General features: G+C 31.8%; 3 protein-coding genes across 3 annotated transcripts in view; 1 reads left to right on the top strand and 2 right to left on the bottom strand.

Annotated features, from left to right (window-relative positions):
- The window catches only part of LOC140044651 (L-serine dehydratase/L-threonine deaminase-like), a 40,978-nt gene that overhangs the window by 2,658 nt on the left and 20,114 nt on the right, over window positions 1-18,206 (bottom strand). The gene's annotated exons all lie outside the window — the stretch shown is intronic.
- LOC140044649 (uncharacterized) lies at window positions 1,581-5,467 on the bottom strand. Its single transcript, XM_072089254.1, has 7 exons — window positions 5,214-5,467; window positions 4,605-4,888; window positions 4,038-4,121; window positions 3,697-3,795; window positions 3,383-3,466; window positions 3,170-3,255; window positions 1,581-2,642 (listed from the first exon to the last, which is right to left on the bottom strand). Exons 1-7 carry the CDS (start codon window positions 5,459-5,461, stop codon window positions 2,574-2,576), a joined length of 954 nt encoding a protein of 317 aa, XP_071945355.1. The 5' UTR covers window positions 5,462-5,467; the 3' UTR covers window positions 1,581-2,573.
- LOC140044648 (transcriptional adapter 2-alpha-like) lies at window positions 5,552-13,761 on the top strand. The gene is made up of 14 exons (XM_072089253.1): window positions 5,552-5,590; window positions 5,980-6,136; window positions 6,389-6,448; window positions 6,560-6,651; window positions 6,961-7,058; window positions 7,182-7,229; window positions 7,667-7,752; window positions 8,087-8,223; window positions 8,652-8,695; window positions 9,132-9,242; window positions 9,723-9,794; window positions 10,180-10,315; window positions 11,143-11,257; window positions 11,834-13,761. The coding sequence occupies exons 2-14, from the start codon at window positions 6,023-6,025 to the stop codon at window positions 12,065-12,067; spliced, it is 1,347 nt and encodes a 448-aa protein (XP_071945354.1). The 5' UTR covers window positions 5,552-5,590; window positions 5,980-6,022; the 3' UTR covers window positions 12,068-13,761.

Consider the following 18,206-nt stretch of genomic DNA (forward strand, 5'->3'; position numbering starts at 1 on the left):
GAAAAATATCTTTTATTATACTTCAACCACAACTAATGTTTAATACTATGTGTATTGTATTATTCTACAGATGTCAAGTCAAGATGAAATACCAGGCAAATGCAAGGACCATCCAGAAACCACATTAGAAATATTTTGCGTAACTTGCAACAAGAGTACATGTAAGGAATGTACAAATTTTGAAAGTTGCACAGCAGAACACGAAACTAAACCAATACTAGTCGCTATAGCGGAGTTTAACAAAAAGGCAAATGAAGTTCTGATGTCCGCAGAGGAAGTAAAACAGCAATTAGAAGCTACGTATCAGGCCTTAATGGCGGACAAGGAAGAATTTGATGCACACGTACAGTCATGTAAGGCGGCGATCGAAAGACGTACACAAGAAATTATTGAAAAAGTGAAAGAAGAAAGCCAACAAATGTTGATGAATCTTGATAACGTATCGAGACAATCAAATGAGATTGAATCGCAGCAAATAATTGCGAAGTCTAAAGATATCAGATTCAGAAATAATTAAAAACTGAAATGAAAATCTTGACTTGAATGTAATTTCTCAACCGCACCTCATGGGGTCGGACAGATGAAAAGAAAGAAGTAAAAAAAAATGATCTTGATATTTGTAACATAAACTGCACAGGTTGGCACTCAATGAGTTCTTTAGAGCAGAAAGTGTCGAAAAATGTGCATTATTGTATGCTACAACATTCTGAACAATCAGCTTAGCTAGTTAAGTGCATATTCTTAATTTAATTAATAAAGTTAATCAATATTCATTATTGTATCATTTATATGGTATTTTGATTAAGTATTGTATCGATGTAAATATTTAAACATAAACATTTTTCCAGATACCTTATTACTTAATTACCGGTTCCAATTATTTTTCATTAATTACTTTATGTTTTGCTGTTCTTAGTACTTTAGCTTTTATATAATAGACCAAAATGTAATTATCAAATATTGCCATAAAATGTAGCAACTCAATTTTTGGAAAACCTTAGCCCCATGGTTTTCATAATATGGGTACAGACAGCATTCATAAAAATAACCTTTTATAACCTTAAGCTCTGTCTACACTATCAAACTTAATGTTAAAAATATAAAATTGATTTGCCCTATATATGGACATGTCATATCACTACCATATTTGGGGCCATCACACTTTTGTTGTCAAACTAGTTATATAGTGTAAACAGAGCTTTAGTTTTAACCAGATGAAATAAGGTCTCCATCATACTGGAAGTATTGCATATTATGGTAATTAGAAATGTATGATTTCATTTTGGCCTTTTTGTTAATAAATTATTAATATTGTATTGTCCTACAGTATTTTCTATAATTTTAGCAAACATGATATCGTTATGAAATAACGTTCAGAGTTAGGAACGAATGAGGTTCCACCTCACGATGGTTTATAGTTCATAATAAATGCTTTGTATATAATCCAGTGTCTTTGTTTTAGTTGTTTTATTATTGTTGTCTTATCATTATTATATCTGGTTTACTAGGATACTGTACTTGATGTTTAAAAACCAGTAAACACACATAAAATCTTTACTTTATTAAAAGTGTAAATTATTTATTACAATAACAAAGAGTACAGAACAACAAATTAAGCTTTCCATCAACACAATGGCTAGTATGTATTATATTACAGATATGTACTCAATAATTATAGACTCTGATTGGCCATTGTAAGGGCGTGTTGTGCAGTGTGTTGGACGTGAGATCGAGGTTCGAATCCAACTCCCGCTGCATTGTTTGTATCCTTTAAGGCAAGATACTTTACTAATATGTTTGCCTCTCTTAACCCAGATGTATAAATGGGAACCTGGTTAGATCAAGACACAACTTTGCACTAATTACTACCTGCATTATGGGAGTATGTTTCCATACATGTTTGATCCAAAAAAATGGGGTAATAATGTTCAGCGCTTGAAGGTTTCACAACATTAGGCGCTATATAATTATTTTTATAAATCAAGGATATTATTATCCACAGCCTTGGTAGGTGTGTATGGTAAAATGGTATTTTTACATATTTTAGAGCTGAGCACCTACAATGCAAACAGTCAATAAATAAGGACATAGATGCTACTGATGTAACTGAATATTGGCACAGTCAACTCTGCCAATGGAATGGTAATACATTTTCTACAGACATGGTCAACCTTGTTGTAGTTCACTGTCTATTATTAGACAGAATTAAGGAATTAGACAAACACTATTCTGTTATAATGCAATTAATTACATACATGGTTTACAGAAAGATTTAAATAAAAGAATTAATTTTACTCTTTTTTTTGCAGATTTGTTGGTCCCTAACCATCAAAAAGTGTCATAAAAGAAAACTTCTTTACCAATCGGAAATTTAATTTGTTTCTGTGTTTATCTACCAATGGACAATTTAATTTGTTTTTACATAAACAGTTTCTTTGTTTATCATTATCTCTTAAATTGGAACCATTTAATCCCAGGAAAATTAGAAGAATTTAACCCTAGAATCCATTCATTCACTTTGTCAGCCTGTATCCTTTTACAAAAAACATGCACTTCTACTTGAATATAAACGTTCAGTCAGCCATGGAGTCTTCTGATGATAGATATTGTCGTTTCAAAGGAGGTTCTTCACCAGTGTCTTCCTGTCCAGAAAAAAAAAATTCCACACTTTATAAAGCTCTGTCCACACTATCAAACTAGTTTGACAAAAAAAGTGTGATGTGCCCAAATAAGTATTCCCAAATATAATAGTGATGATATGACATTATCATGCCCATATATGGGCACATCACATTTTTTTGTCACATAAAGTTTGATAAAGTTCAGTTAAAAAAACATTTATTTATTCACTAATGGCATATTATTGTACAGTATATCATAGGTGTGTATTTAAAATAACATGGTAATAAACCATCATTTGGGATCTTCTCTAGAAGAAATCAAGTTTCTTGTCTCAAAAAAGACCCCAGATACAATTATAACTAAAAAAAATTAAAAATAGAGAGAGCTTTTAAGTTTTAGTTATTTAAAAAATACATTACTTAAGTTTAAACCCTATTCTATTGTTTACTGAAAATAATTATTTTAAGTGTGTGACTCCAGATTTGTTGAGGCCTTAATGGTCTTGCAATTATTGAATAGGATTAAATTTAACATTCTTTTTACCCACCTCGGCTGGTCTGATTGATGACTGACATGGTGGTTCTTTTTTATCCTCTTTTACAAGACTTTGTTCTTTCGTTTGGCTTTCTGGTCCTGAAAAAAATATACACATTTTGTTATGTCTCCAATTAATAACTATCAATTTAGGAAATATGAAAGATGACTTTTTAAGTCGCAAGAAAGTTTCATAAATCTGACCACTGCAGTTTTCATAACTTACTAAGGATTGGTGGTTGACTGTTAGAATCGGAGATAGCTGATTGGTTGGTGGTATCATCTTCAAAAGCACTTCTGCTATCATTATCTGTAGGTAGCACAAAATATAATATCAATCTATTATTTATTTATTTTAACTTTATTTAGAGAGGCCAGCTGATATCCAGGGGCCTCATGTTATACTTATTTAAACTCTTTACAAAATAGAATATAAAAATATAATAAAAATACAATATAATAAAAAATACATTACATTTCACAAATTAAATCTACAATCGCCGCAACTTCTTTGCTCCCTTTCACACTACTACCACTTACCTTCGCTCTGAAAGCCAGTGATACTGCTGGTATCATCACGATCAGAATAGTCATGTGAATCCATCGTTGACTCATCAAGACTAACATTTGAAGGGGAAGCTAAACAACAAAAAATAAATAATATTTAAAGATTTACATTTTACAGACAGAAAAAAATTACAGGATAACATTAATCCATTTTGTGCCTTTTACATTCTTTGCTGATGGTTCAGAGCTTAGAGGTGCCCTGCAATTTGCGCTATATAAATTGAACATTACAGTATTATTACTATAACAATTAGTTACTCATAAGGAGTGACTTGTCGCCAGCACTTTTCACTAGACTGTAGATGAAGACTTACCCGTTCTATCTTCATCAATTAGAGCAGTAACATCCCTGTGGCGTAGTGGTTCATGTCTATTGAGGTTTGTTGACATGGAAGACTCTAAATTTTAAAATATATAGAACTGCACTGATTAAGATAATAGCCCACCACCCTAAAGCTCTGTCTATAAAACTATCAAACTAGTTTGACAAAAAAACTGTTCCAAAATATGGTAGTGATGTTCCCAAATATGGTAGTGATACTGACATCATAATGTCCATATATGGGCACATCACATTTTGTTTTTTTCACATAAAGTTTGATAGTGTAGGGAGAGCTTTAGGACAATACAGTAGCTATTATTTATTTATTTTTTTTAAATATTTTTTTATTTACATACTGGGCTTACAATACAGAATATCTGAAAAAATGCTTTTATTGTTTTGGGTTTTTTTTTTCATTAGATAAAATATTAAATGGAAAAGGATGGCAAAAAGAGCAATACTTGTATATACAATTGTTTGGCCAATAAAAAAAAGGCACACTTTACTAAACTTATGGTGGACTTGTACCTCCATTGAATTCAAAATATTATTTATATACCATCTTTTTTATGTATATTTTCTGATGTTTTGTGTTGACTTGTATTCTCTGAGCTTCCTGGCAGACTGTTGGTGTTCTCATTACTATCAACACCACTTGTCTCTCCTTGCACAGTGTCATTACTACTTGATGCCTGACTTCCATTTTCTGCTTTGTCTCCTCTTTCTTTGTTATCTGTAGTTTTTTTCTTTTCTTCTTCATCCTTATCATCTTTCGTCTCTTGTACTGGAATCCATTTATAGACCTTTAAAGTGGTATCTCGAACCGTAACCCACTTCTTTTCCCTATAAAAATGGAATGGTATCAATTTATTTGTTTTCTGTATTCGGAACAAACATAAATTAATAATACACAATTAATAAATATTTGTTTAAAAAATAAATTCAATGCAAGATACTAAGTAAGGTATAATAGTTATTGTAGATAGGCTGAAGAACGCTAACTAACAATAGCTGTACAAAAAAAAAAGAGTTCGGGACTAAACGACCTGGCATTTCAATGGCTAGTTCTCTCAGATCAGGAGAATGCATCGTTTTTGCTTCTTCTTTGTTTGTTAGGCCTAGAGTAGCAGGCTGCCTTAGGCCTAACCTACATTAAATTCAAACTAACCATTTTCTAACTTTATCTATAGCTTGCATAACACGTTTGATTTCATCTTTGGCACGACTTCGAGTTTCAGCTCGTACAGAACGAGAAGATGTTAACATTTTGATGTTTAAAAAGACGCCGGTGGTGTTGACACGAACAAAGTAAACTTTAGATTTCTGTATGCTGACCTCTGACATTAAAATAACTAATTCTATTCGCACTACGGCCGTGTATAAAATAACAGGGAATTGTATTGTCATTATACACATAGCCGCCGTGCTTATAACCTATGGCCTACTATATGCTAATTTTTGAAAAATAAAATGGTTTTCTCTCGCGACACATGTTTTAAAACTTGCTAGGCCTAGCCTAGCTCTATTATTAATAGAGTAATTGAGGTTTGTTTGCTATGTGATGTACTTTTAATTTTACTTAGGCCTAGGCATATGATTATAAAATTGTATTTATTTAGATTATAAAATAATTGTCCTCTAGGCCTAGGCCTATCTAGCCGAGTCTATCGCTGCTACTACTATCTCTCTAGCTAGCCTAGGCCTACCTAGCCGGCCCACCACCCACGTAGGGTGGGTTGAACCGTCCTGGATAATTCTGTTTAATCATTTTCCTTCCAGCTCAGCAATCTAATTAATAATATAAAATTAAATCATGCATATATAGGTCTATATATAATACATTTTATATTAAATTTAAAATTTGTATCGATTTTGTTTTGTTTTTAATTTGTCGAATACTACAGATTAATAAATCTTAAATGTATTACTATTAGTCTTCCTAAAGTAAATTGGCCCGTTGCTATTTTCCCTGACATTATGTCGCTTCAAGAAAGAGATAGCAAGCCCTGCCCTGGGTGCTCGTCATGTCTCATCGAGCCCTACATCCGTTGTATAACATGCCCACCTCCAAGTGTCTGCATCTGTTTACAGGTCAGTTTTTGAAAATTTATCATTTTTTATATGAATCTTTATGACAATTCAATACATACATTAGTCCTTAATTACTGAAATAGCTTTTTTGGAGAACAATTTTAAAAGCTGTTTACGTGAGTGGGTCTTGCGGGTGCTATTATCTGTATAATAATGTGTTCACCATCTAGACTGTAATTTATCCTATAGTTTCTTTAGCATTCAGACGCTGAAAGTGTAAACTAAATTATTATGTGTAATTTTTTTTATTAGTGTTTTTCTCATGCTTGGGAAGATGGAAAACATCAGAGCGATCATGACTATGAAATTATTGTTAGTATATTCTTTAAAAATTCTTGATATATATGACATAATTATTTACAATGTTTATTATATTATATAAATGTATTTTATTATTCTTGTATTTTTATATGATCAATTTAGGCTAATCAGTTTTCAATCTTGGATCCAAGCTGGACAGCTAAAGAAGAACTCAAATTCCTGGAAGCTATTGGTGACTGTGGCCTTGGTAACTGGTAAGAGGAACTACCATGATATCATTTTCTTGTTTTTATTACAAATACACTAGTCTTACCTCTTTCTGTTAAGGCTAGTGGCAAATAAAGCAGCCTCCCCCTTCAATATTCACAGAGACAAACATATACACAAGATGCTCTACACAAACAAAGTCTTATTACAAGTCTTTGGGAGTGAAGTTGTTGTGTTGGGACCCTAGGAGTGTTAGCCGAGCATCTAAACCACCAACTTTTCTTTACTATAAAATAATCTTTATTCCTTCCTTGTTTTTATTACAAATACCGAACTAGTATTTTTTTTAAATCTAGGCAAGATGTAGCAGTTCAAGTTCAAACTAAAACAAAGTTAGAATGTGAACGACATTACCATCGTGTCTTTATCAACAACCCAAGAGGACTTTTTCCAAGTAAATGAATTACCTGCAATATTATAATTATAATATCTTAAATAACTTAACCTTAACACCCTAATGATAATTGAAATATTTGCATTACTATTTTTAAAGATCTTGTACTTTCTACTTTTATAGCTTTGCCTCAAACGACTGTGGTACGGACTTATCCAATAGTTTGCCGTGGTAAGTAGTACAATGTACAGTACAGTTCACAAAACCAAACTTGCCTCACCAAAATGTCAAGCACCATTCTAGAAATGTAAAAACAAAACTTTTCAATCAATTTTCACATAATATACAATGCTTTACTAGTAAAGTAATGTTTGTTTCCCCAAACAAAATTATAAAGTAAAATTTAGAATGTCTTGACATTTTCAGTTTCTAAAATATATAAGGAATTAATATTAATAACTAATTATCTAACTCAATTTAATTAGTAAACAGGGTTACATCAGGTGGTTAAAATCAGTACCGAAAGTACGAACTAACTTTATATACCATCGAGTAAAAATTCTAGAAGTAAGGCGCGATTTACCGAATTTTGCCCTTACGTAAATTTATATATAGATGCATCACTTGTGATTAACAAAATACTTATATTATGCACACTGTTCTTCTAGTGAGTGAAGACCCGCCCAGGCCTTTAAAAGAAGCACAAAGAGCTGATATGGCTGGATACACACCTGCCAGAGGGGACTTCAATGCTGTGAGTACCATATCTGTTTCTTACTGCAGCTTTATGGAAAGCAAAAAGTTAAAGTAAAAAAGTGTATAGAGCTTGGTGGTTAAAATGCTTGCCTTCCAATCCCAAGGTCCAGGGTTCAATCCTGACCTAGTGAAGCATTGTTGTGTAACTCACGACTCTTTCAACTCCACTCTCTAAGCCTCAAATGAGACTTAGTTTATAAGCATGATCAATAATAAAACAGTTTATCCATCCTGTAATTGGTGAGTTACTCGCTGTTGGATGCGTATGAAATATACAAAATAAAAATAACAGTGGAATAATAGTTAGCAATGTTGTGTAATTTTTGTTTAAGGAATTTGACAACTACGCTGAACATGATGTACTAGATATCTACTTCCAAGGAGAAGAAGAAGAACTACTGGAGGAGTTGAAAATGGCTGCTGTTGACATATACAGTGAAAGGCTACAGGAGCGACAGAGAAGGAAACGGTAGGGATAACAAGCAGATGTATGCCTAGTGTTATTTTATTTAACCTTATTTAAAGAGGTAACCCTAAACAGCATATGCTGACAATCAAGAGGCCCTCATATAAACATATAAAACAAACACATATGAAAAAAATATACAAAAATATATTATACAACTATACAAAAATGTACAGTACACTGTATTATACGTAGAAATTTTCTTTTGCCGTCAAATACCATTTTAAAACAGACTTAAAATAATTTATTGACACCGCATTTCTCCGTTTGGAGGGTAGAATATTTAGATGATGATTTAGAATATCAGACTGACTCTTTAAATCGAACTCTGTCCTGTTCAAATAACAACAAAAATTAAAGACACTAATAAATCAATATAAATCAATCATTGGTATAAATTATAAAAATCATTTATGCTTTGTGTTTTTCAGAATGATAAGAAATTATGGTTTAATAAATATTTCAAAAATACAAAGTAAGTATGATATAACTAGTACAATTATTTTAAACCCAAAGGCTACTACAAAGATATGCTGACAACCTAGAACCCACAGCCTAACATTTGTTTAGTCATCATCTGGCCCTAAAATAGGACTAAATTGACCCTTCAATGACACAATAAATTATTAATATAACATAACAAGTTATAGTATAGGTCATTGCAAATCAAAAACTTCCTATGCATAAAATAGACAAAATAAAGCTCTGTCTACACTATCAAACTTTATGTGTCAACAAAATGTGATGTGCCTAATATGGACATGATGATGTCATATTACTACCACATTTGACCATATCACTACCATGTATATCGACACATCACATTTTTTGTCACATAAAATTTGATAGTGTAGACAAGGTTTAAGAGATGGCAGCATACACAATTTGATTTAATGTTATTCATTGTTTAGTGACTGAACTTGGTTATGACAAAATTACGAAGGAGTTAAATAGATGTCTGAATCCATTCATTAAGCTACAGACGCCACTTGCACATGATAAGTTATTAGAAGGAATGATATGTAAGTTCACTATTTTTTGTTTAAAAATATATATTACTAATTTAAATACCCAATTTAATGTATATTTAATAAAAAATTAAATTGAAAAACTTATTTTAATTTAATTTATGTCATATCAAAGGGTAGTCAAAACTTGTTTCTAGTTGTCTGCCCTCCTCCTGTATGTCGTTTATATATAAGCGTGTCGGCTAAGCCATTGTCAGTGTTTTTCTTGCAGCCTTTAAAGACAAGGCCTCTTTACGTCTCTCTAGCCTGGCCTTTACTTGCTATGCCTAGTCCTAGTAGCCCACTAGATGGGCCCGGCCGGACCTAGACCAGAGAGAGGGCTAGGGAAGGAGGCTAAACTAAAATCTTGCTAGGCTTGCGTCATATTCAAGGACATTATCATCCCGTTTGTATTATAGATAGAAGATGGTTGAGATTATGGGTGCAAATGTAGATTTATTTATGTTTTAATTAATTATTTGATTTTTGTTGCAGATGAAAATGATCTAAAGAAAGAAGTTAAAAGATTGCAAGAATTTCGACGGAATGGAATTGTATCTTTTAAAGGTTTTCTGTGCTTCCATAGTATTTTATTATTATTAATTTGTCGTTGTTTTGCTTTACATGTTTGTTTGTCTTGTTTTGTTTCTGTTTGTTTAAACTCCAATATGATTACAATTTCTTAACTGGCTACCCGTCACAAGTTTTTTTGGAGGGAAACTTCCAAATGTTATTACTTTCTGGGTGTTGCCTCTTAATTATTTATATTTAAATTGTTATTTTGTTTACTTTGAAATGATAAGAAATAAATGTTATTATGAATGAATGATGAATGAATGAGGTATCTTAATACTATCCATAGTACCCATATATTCCTGTGAGGCAAAGTGAAAACATTGTGCACTTATATGGATGTTATTAACTTATATTTTTGATCTTTACACTATTTCAGGTGCTAGAATATATGACCAATTGAAACGTCGACGAGAACGATCCAAACAGCAACGAACCAATCAGCTAAGCCAAGTACTTAGTAGTCTAGAAGATCCAGGGGCCTGCTGTCAAATGTTACAACGCTTTGCTCTCATGTATGTATTCAACATGTATTCCAGTTATTAAGTTTTTCCGCCATATATTTATATTTAGCAAGATAAACATCCTATTTATATTGCCATGACCTTAACCTATCAAATACATATGTTTAGCACCAAAGTAGTTATTTATAGTGAAATGTTTTTAGGAAGTGCCTAAAATGTATTCAAACAACTTTATCGATCAATGGCAAATATTTAAATGTTAATTTATAGAATGACTCATTGACTATACAAGCATAACATGAACCAAAATTATGTTAAGTTATATACATAACACATAACATTCATAAATTTGTGACAGAACACAGAACAGCTGATGATGCAGTGAATCACCAAATATCTCGGATATATTTAGAGGTTTTTTTTTTATAGTGTGAATTATATCATAACATTATGTTTCCCAAGATATGAGAGCATTTTCTTATTAAGAACATATGTAATACATATATAATACATTTATTAATTTTACATTTATTATATTATTATGACCTGAATGAATCATTTAATATTTATTTCCTTTCAAAATAATGTTTCCTCACATTTTTTGAATTTATGACATTACATCTATATATTTGAGGATATTTGTCCCAGAGTACTAAATTAGCCAGTCCTGGGATATTAGATTTTTTTTTCAGACCTTAAATGATTTAGGTCTTATAGTGTATTACAAAATATAAACATATCTAACATTGATAATAGCACCACCATTATTTTTGGACAGCAATGAACAAAATGTTTATATATATTATAGGAAAGATGCCTCCATTTACATTAATTGAGTGTTAAAATAGTCTGTATATTTTGTATGAATTATTTTTCAGTGAAGCAGGGCATACAGAACTACCTCCTATTATTCCATCAATGAGGCGAACAGCGCCACCACTTAATCTTCAAGAATTTCCAGGCTTTGAGAAATTGAATGATAAAGAAAGAGAGGTAAGATTGATGTCTTTGTACAGAGCTCAATATGAGTCTCAGCTCAGTCAAAGTCGACACATTGTAAGAGTGCTTTATATACTGTATACAGTATTATATTGACTTGCATATAGGTCGCACAAATACACAAATTAGATTGAGAATTTTCATAATCAAATTGTACATTGTCTTTGTATAAATGCATTTAGGAAATACAAAATTAATCATTATTTTTAAAATATTATATATATATAGCCTGCATAAGTGCTACACTACGTTTCAATACTGAACTGGCATTTATCAATCATAGTTAAGAAATTCTTAATTGAAAACTGAGGTTTTAATATCAAAACAGTTCTTTTTATCTTATGAATAAACCTAATCTAATATTAAAGGAAAAAGAAACCGCCCTTACAATACTTCCTTATCTTGAAAGTTAACTTGAGCAAAATCAAGATTATTTTTAACTAAGCATTTTGGATAAATGTGACACATAGCATCATGAGGTACTTTATATCTGCATGTATCATTTGGCATGAAATGAATGGACTTAAGCTGTGTCCGCATGGTACATTTATTGTTGGTATGTTTTTTCAGATGTGTGCATCTGTAAGAATAATACCAGAAGCTTACATTGAGTATAAACGCATCTTCCAGGCGGAATACAACAAGTTAGGGTGTCTAAAGCTCAAACACGCCCGCAATCTTATACGCATTGACGTCAACAAGACTCGAAAGCTGTTTGATTTCCTCGTCAAGGAATGTGTAATTAGCACAGGTGATCAAGAAGATGCACAGAGCATCTCGTCTGGTTTGCCTTCTCCCAGCTGAAAATAGGAGATGTTGCAATGGCATAAAACTGATGTAAAGCTTTATGACGAAAAAATGTGATGTGCCCATATACGGACATGATGATTTATGATAACTACCATATTTGGGCATATCACTACCATATTTGGGCACATCACATGTTTTTGTCAAACTAGTTTGATAGTGTAGACAGAGCTTAACTGTAGTGTTGAGAAGTAGGTAGTGTAGCTTATCTAAGAACATGGTTATTTCTACAGGAAAGTAGAGGGAAAGGGGAATATGAATGGTAGCCCCCACATTTGCAATGATTAGGTGTTCCATTGGCACTGAACAGATATAGAACCTTCCTAAAGCATGGTTCCCACAAGAGACACAATGCAAGGATGTACGTTCAATGCAAGCAAGTTGACCAATGACAAGCCACTGTTTAAACAATCCATCACTTGTGATTCATCAAATTACTTATACTGCGTTACGCCCGTGCTTTGCGCCACTAGCGGGAACCAAGCCATGTCTTAATATGAATGGAGGAACAAACCGACAAATCATGTAAAAACGGTGTCAGAGATCATAACCCAGTGTAAAGTTGGTTTCTGTATGATCGCTGCGTCTCTGAGGCAATTAGTAGTTATCCGCTTTTCATTGCAAACAAATCAGAAAAGTTGAACAGGATTCAACTTTGATTTGTTTGTGTCCAATCGTAAGCAATGATGTCTGATTGTACAGAATATTGTCTGTGTAATCATTCATTGCAAGCTACATAACCAATGCAAGGAAAACCTCAAAGCATTTTCATATAAACACTACCAACTATCGCTGACACGTATCGGCGACTGTCCCAGATGCAGTGGAACGATTATATGGAAACCAGAATAAACTGAAGTTCTGTCTACACTATCAAACTAGTTTGACAAAACATATTTTATGTGCCCAAATATGGTAGTGATATGACATCATCATGTCCAAATATGGGCACATCACACTTTTGTGTCACATCAAGTTTGATAGTGTAGACAGAGCTTAAAAATAACTATTGCCACAGGTGTATGAAAGAACATATACAACAACCAGTTATATAAGATACCCATCAGCAGGCCTATTACACTAATTCTATACAGATTAGTTAAATACAGCAGCCTGAGACGGTGTTTATATTACTAATAGATGGCTATGATTTGTAAAAACATAACCTGGTGTTCCTAGATAAACCTACTATTGAACTAGTTGGCAAATCAGTACCATGTTTTGTACAAACATGTTTACATGCTAAAGGGGTTGGCACCATGTCAAACTACTATAATCATACATAACATTATTTATATATTAGATTTGTTTCTATTGTGTGCAATTTGAACAGTCAGGGGAAAATGGCAAAATGCTTCCTACTTTCTAGGAGTTTTATCAGATAATCTATACTTTTGTAACATGACCACAGTGCTGATTTTGCCATTTTCCCCCAACTGTGAACATTAACTCAGTATCTGTTATGAGAATAGCAGAGAATATTGATATAAAATATTAGATAAAAATTAAAAATAAAATAATAATAAATGATGCATTGAAACACATTCATTTTACCGCTTGTTACCAGTTTTTAAAATAAGGACATTTTACAGTGGTTTAATTTATTTGGAGATGACGTGAGCTAGAAGTGTTATACACAAATTACATTTAATCGATTTTGAATGAGCCAATAGAGTATGATGCAAAACTAAATAAGAGCTATGGTATATAGTAATTCACAGACTAAATAGTGAATTTGACAGTAGGTCTGTGATTCACATCCTGCCATGGCAATGCGAAGGGCAAAGGGTCACGCCGGTACGAGTTTGATATAAAAGTGTAAGTGTACATTTATTTTTAAATAAAAAAACAACAAACCAGTACACATATTCTTTTCTAAATAATGATATAACATGTTATTAATTACATTTATTTTTAAATCAATAAAAAATATTAAAAAAACCATTACACACATTTTTTTCTAATAATGATATAACATGTTATCAAGTACATTTAATTTTAAATAAATAAACAACAAACCAGTACACATATTCTTTTCTAAATAATGATATAACATGTTATTAATTAAATTTATTTTTAAATCAATAAAAAAAAAACCCATTACACACATTTTTTTCTAATAATGATATAACATGTTATCAAGTACATTTATTTTTAAATAAAAAAACAACAAACCAGTACACACATTTCTTTTCTAAATATGATATAAATGTTATCATGTAAATTTATTTTTAAATCAATAAAAAAAAACAGTACACACATTGTTTTCTAAATACATTTAGATACATTTATTTTTAATTCAATACCAAAAAAAAATGTTTTAAAGTAACGGTTGTGACGTTTTAAATTAGTAAAACTCGTTACACACTTTGACGTCATTTGCTTCCTTTGGCTCAACACCTTCGAAACTTATGCTCAGACTGTCTATAATATTAAACTATTTTGACAAAAAAGTGTGATGTGCCCAAATATGGTAGTTTACGTCATCATGTTCATATATGGGCACATCACCTGTTTTTGTCGTATAATGTTTGATAGTGTCTGTAGAGGCCTAAAGATTTCATCAGTTCTAGAATTCTTTTCAAAAGGCAACTTGATGAATCGCAAACTCATTAAGGCATGATTCGGTCGAAAAAAATCCTACAAAAATAACAAATGTCTAGTATAATTAGCACGTTCTTAGCAAAGAAGCACGTTATTACCGAATGTCTTTAGTAGAGGGTTGTTGCAGAAGATGTAGAAGCCGTCATCAAGGAACAAAGCTATATCACTATTTGATGAGGTTTTTACTGTAAACAAACATATCCAAATCATGGTAGTCAACTTGATGAAATAAAATACCCAGATTATTGTATGATACCGGAAAGATTTAAGATTTTAACATCTCAATGAGACACGCAGAACATGTTGATGTACACTTGGTATACTACACTGTACTTATGCTTGTACAGTCTTTATTCCAAAGAGATATTCATTAACTTCTCAATGGAATTGTTCGATAAACAGGACCCTGGTAAAAACCACGCACACAAAGTTGATTAAAAAAAATGTTGGTGACTCCTGTTTTTCGTTTGATGGGGAAGCATTCCATTATCTTGAGGTATTGGTTTGAGGTAGTTTGTTCTAAAAACCTAGTGAAGAAAGGAAGCCTCGATGAGCCATTTTGCAGATTGGGAATGCTAATTTCCACAATTGAGGATGTTGTTCATTATACCTATTTGTTTTCTTGTCGTTCGTTTGACAGTTCTTCAAGGAAATCCATGGGTTAGGTTTCGCTACAATTAATTGTTAGATTAGTTTGTTGCAATCTTATAATCTATACACCGCACTGATTTTGATAACGAAATTACCACGCGTTTTTACTGTTGCGTTGGCAGAACGCTATGCCGTTGAACTTGTTGTCGGAAATGCTGTGGCCAGTTTTGTAGATTCAATTTTTCGGAATTATGAATTTTATTTAGTCAAAAAAACTGTCATGTTTCAGGTGTTTAATATCGGTGAACCAATATTGTACCTTTTGAGACCCAAACAAGTCCGTTGGAACTATTTGTGTGTAGTACTAATTGAGTATACAAATAGTGATCTTAGATAGCACAACGTGTTTTTATGGATGCATCATTTTCTTACCTAAATTTAATTGATTTATACACTAGAAAAAATGTCGAAATAAAAACAATTCCAAAATCAATATTTCTGTTCAGGTAAACGTTGGCCTAATTAAGAAATATTTTCTTAGCAATAGATATAAGGTATCTACATACATTTATGCATTCTCTATACAGGAAAAAACTTTCGATATCTGCTTCAATAAACGCTTCAAAATTGGCCCGGGTCCCTGCTGCCAACTGCCAATAATTAGAAATACTTAATTGTAGACGATCTGTCGTTTCATCACCATCATCACGGATATATGTATTCTGTTGCATTAAACGCAACAACACCGCCAAGTCAAATACTCAGAAATACGACCTGTTTAAGGTACACTGTGGTTAATTTGTAAACAGGAAATAAAACTTTAAAATCACATGTTTTCTGACGCAATTTCAACTTATTTTTTGTCACAAATATTTTTTAAGTTAAAAAATAAGCTCCGTGATAAACACAAATGGTTATTGATGAAATGAAAAAGCTAGAAAAAAAAAACCAAAATCAAACAAATAGAAATAGGTAGGCCTAAATGTGAAGAAGAAGCAAAAGGGAACAGAGATTTTATCTATGGAAATTACTGTTTTTATAACAATTTGTGGGGTTCTTTCCATAGACTGAGATGAAAATCTGATTTCACCAAGAGAAATTAAATTTGTCGATTTCATTATTTATTGCAGACATGATAACAATTAAATGGCTTCTCATTAAGGTTTTATTTACAGTTAAATATAGAGAATATACTCTAAGTATGTTAACAAAAATGTAAAACATTTTTTTTAGTACAGCACAAGTAAAAAGAACAAAACACGATATATTTTTTTTAATGTAAAAATAAATAATGTTGTTTAACTATCAAACGTTATATAAAAATATCTGTATTTTGAATTAAATGGAAACTGTAAGCTACTTGGTAACTATTATTATACACGTACGTAGTATATGATAATATATGAATAATAAATTAATGAATGAAAAACTTCAGCGGAAAATTGTTGATAATTTTTTTATTCTAATATAGATTTCTATTATGGTAGTGAGTTGTTATTATCGATTAAATTTAGGATAGGATGATTACTAAGAGTAATAAATAGAAGCTTCCAAAAGTTATAATTTCTAATTTTTTAAAATTAATAATTCATTTTTATACACTATTATGAACGGAAGTCAGTAAAAAGTCATGCGCTCAACCTGCAGCAGAAATGCAGTCTTTTTACTAAATTCTGACATGTATAATCGAATTAAGTTTCATCCTGAGAGGGGAAATTCTTTTAACCAATTACATGCGCCACTCTAACTTAGTTCAGCTTGCCATTTTCATTTTACGCTAATATAGTTCTGAGGAAAGTTTGCAAATTAAAGGTAAGTTTTATTCATTTTTACTTTATATACTTTGTAATTGATTTTTTATTAACAATATAGTTTTTTTATTTTACCTTCGTTAAAATAATGTTATTAAACATCAATCACCAAAGCCTATATTTGGCAATTTATCAAGAAAATGTCGATAGTTCCTTTTAAAACTTTATATATACTTCTATGGTTATAAGCTATGACAGATAGCTGGCCTGACACCACTATTAATTTCCTGAAAACTTAACAGCAAGAAATGTTATTTATATTCGGCATATTTAAAGCTTAGAATGTTCATAAATATAGACAATATCAATTCTTTGTATACATTTTATATATACAAATTATCTTTGTAAGGTAATATAATTAGTATGAAATGATTCACAAGTTTAAATTTATTTTGCTTTTCCTAAAACATTTTATAGGTTCAATGCTAATTGAATGCTCAATCTAAATTTATAAAAATACTGTATATGCAACAAAAAAACCATAAAATATCGTTGGCAAAATTTTTAATGTAACTTAACCGGCCGGACTGAAACACAAAACATATCCTATGTGTTGGGATCTTCTGCCAGCGGTCTCGAGACAATGCATTTAATTGTACAATAATATAAGTAGCCCTATTAACTGTACATACATTAAAAATGAAGGAATCACTATTTTCGTTTGGTTCTTTTTATCTAGAGAAAGAAATCTTCAGTATCATTATGTCGGATAAAGATCCACCAACACCAAAACCAAGATCGGTAAAGAAACCTCCGTTGCCGACACCTTTACCTAAAGCGCGCCGGCAAACCCCTCTAGTAACGTCCCCACCCCCTAGGAGGATACACAATCAAGACCATGATGCACTTGTTATAGGCAACCCGTATGCTCAGTACCCCTTACTGGTTGACGTAACGTACGCAACTGCGCATTCAGGTCGTCAGGTAGAAGCTGCACCTAGTTCCGGACCGCCTTTGGATCCTCCGTCCTACGATTCAGTTGTAAGTTCATAAGTGAGAGTTAAATTTTAATTTGAAATTGTTACAGTTTTCCTTTCTTCGGTTGATTAATATACAATCTTATCTAAAATTTATCCAACCTTTTTCTTTTAATAATTATCCTAATTCTTCATCTAGACAAAAAAAGCTTT

Source organism: Antedon mediterranea, chromosome 3 (assembly GCF_964355755.1).
Source record: "Antedon mediterranea chromosome 3, ecAntMedi1.1, whole genome shotgun sequence".
Lineage (NCBI taxonomy): Eukaryota > Metazoa > Echinodermata > Crinoidea > Comatulida > Antedonidae > Antedon > Antedon mediterranea.

Excerpts from the sequence above, each read along its gene's own strand:
- LOC140044648 (XM_072089253.1), top strand. The coding sequence starts at position 6,023 with ATGTCGCTTCAAGAAAGAGATAGCAAGCCCTGCCCTGGGTGCTCGTCA. Across the intron at positions 6,137-6,388 it reads GTGTCTGCATCTGTTTACAG|TGTTTTTCTCATGCTTGGGA; the intron begins GTCAGTTTTTGA and ends TTTTTTTATTAG. Across the intron at positions 11,258-11,833 it reads TGAATGATAAAGAAAGAGAG|ATGTGTGCATCTGTAAGAAT; the intron begins GTAAGATTGATG and ends ATGTTTTTTCAG.
- LOC140044649 (XM_072089254.1), bottom strand. The coding sequence starts at position 5,461 with ATGTGTATAATGACAATACAATTCCCTGTTATTTTATACACGGCCGTA. Across the intron at positions 4,889-5,213 it reads ATAGATAAAGTTAGAAAATG|GGAAAAGAAGTGGGTTACGG; the intron begins GTTAGTTTGAAT and ends CCATTTTTATAG. Across the intron at positions 3,467-3,696 it reads CACTGGCTTTCAGAGCGAAG|ATAATGATAGCAGAAGTGCT; the intron begins GTAAGTGGTAGT and ends TGCTACCTACAG.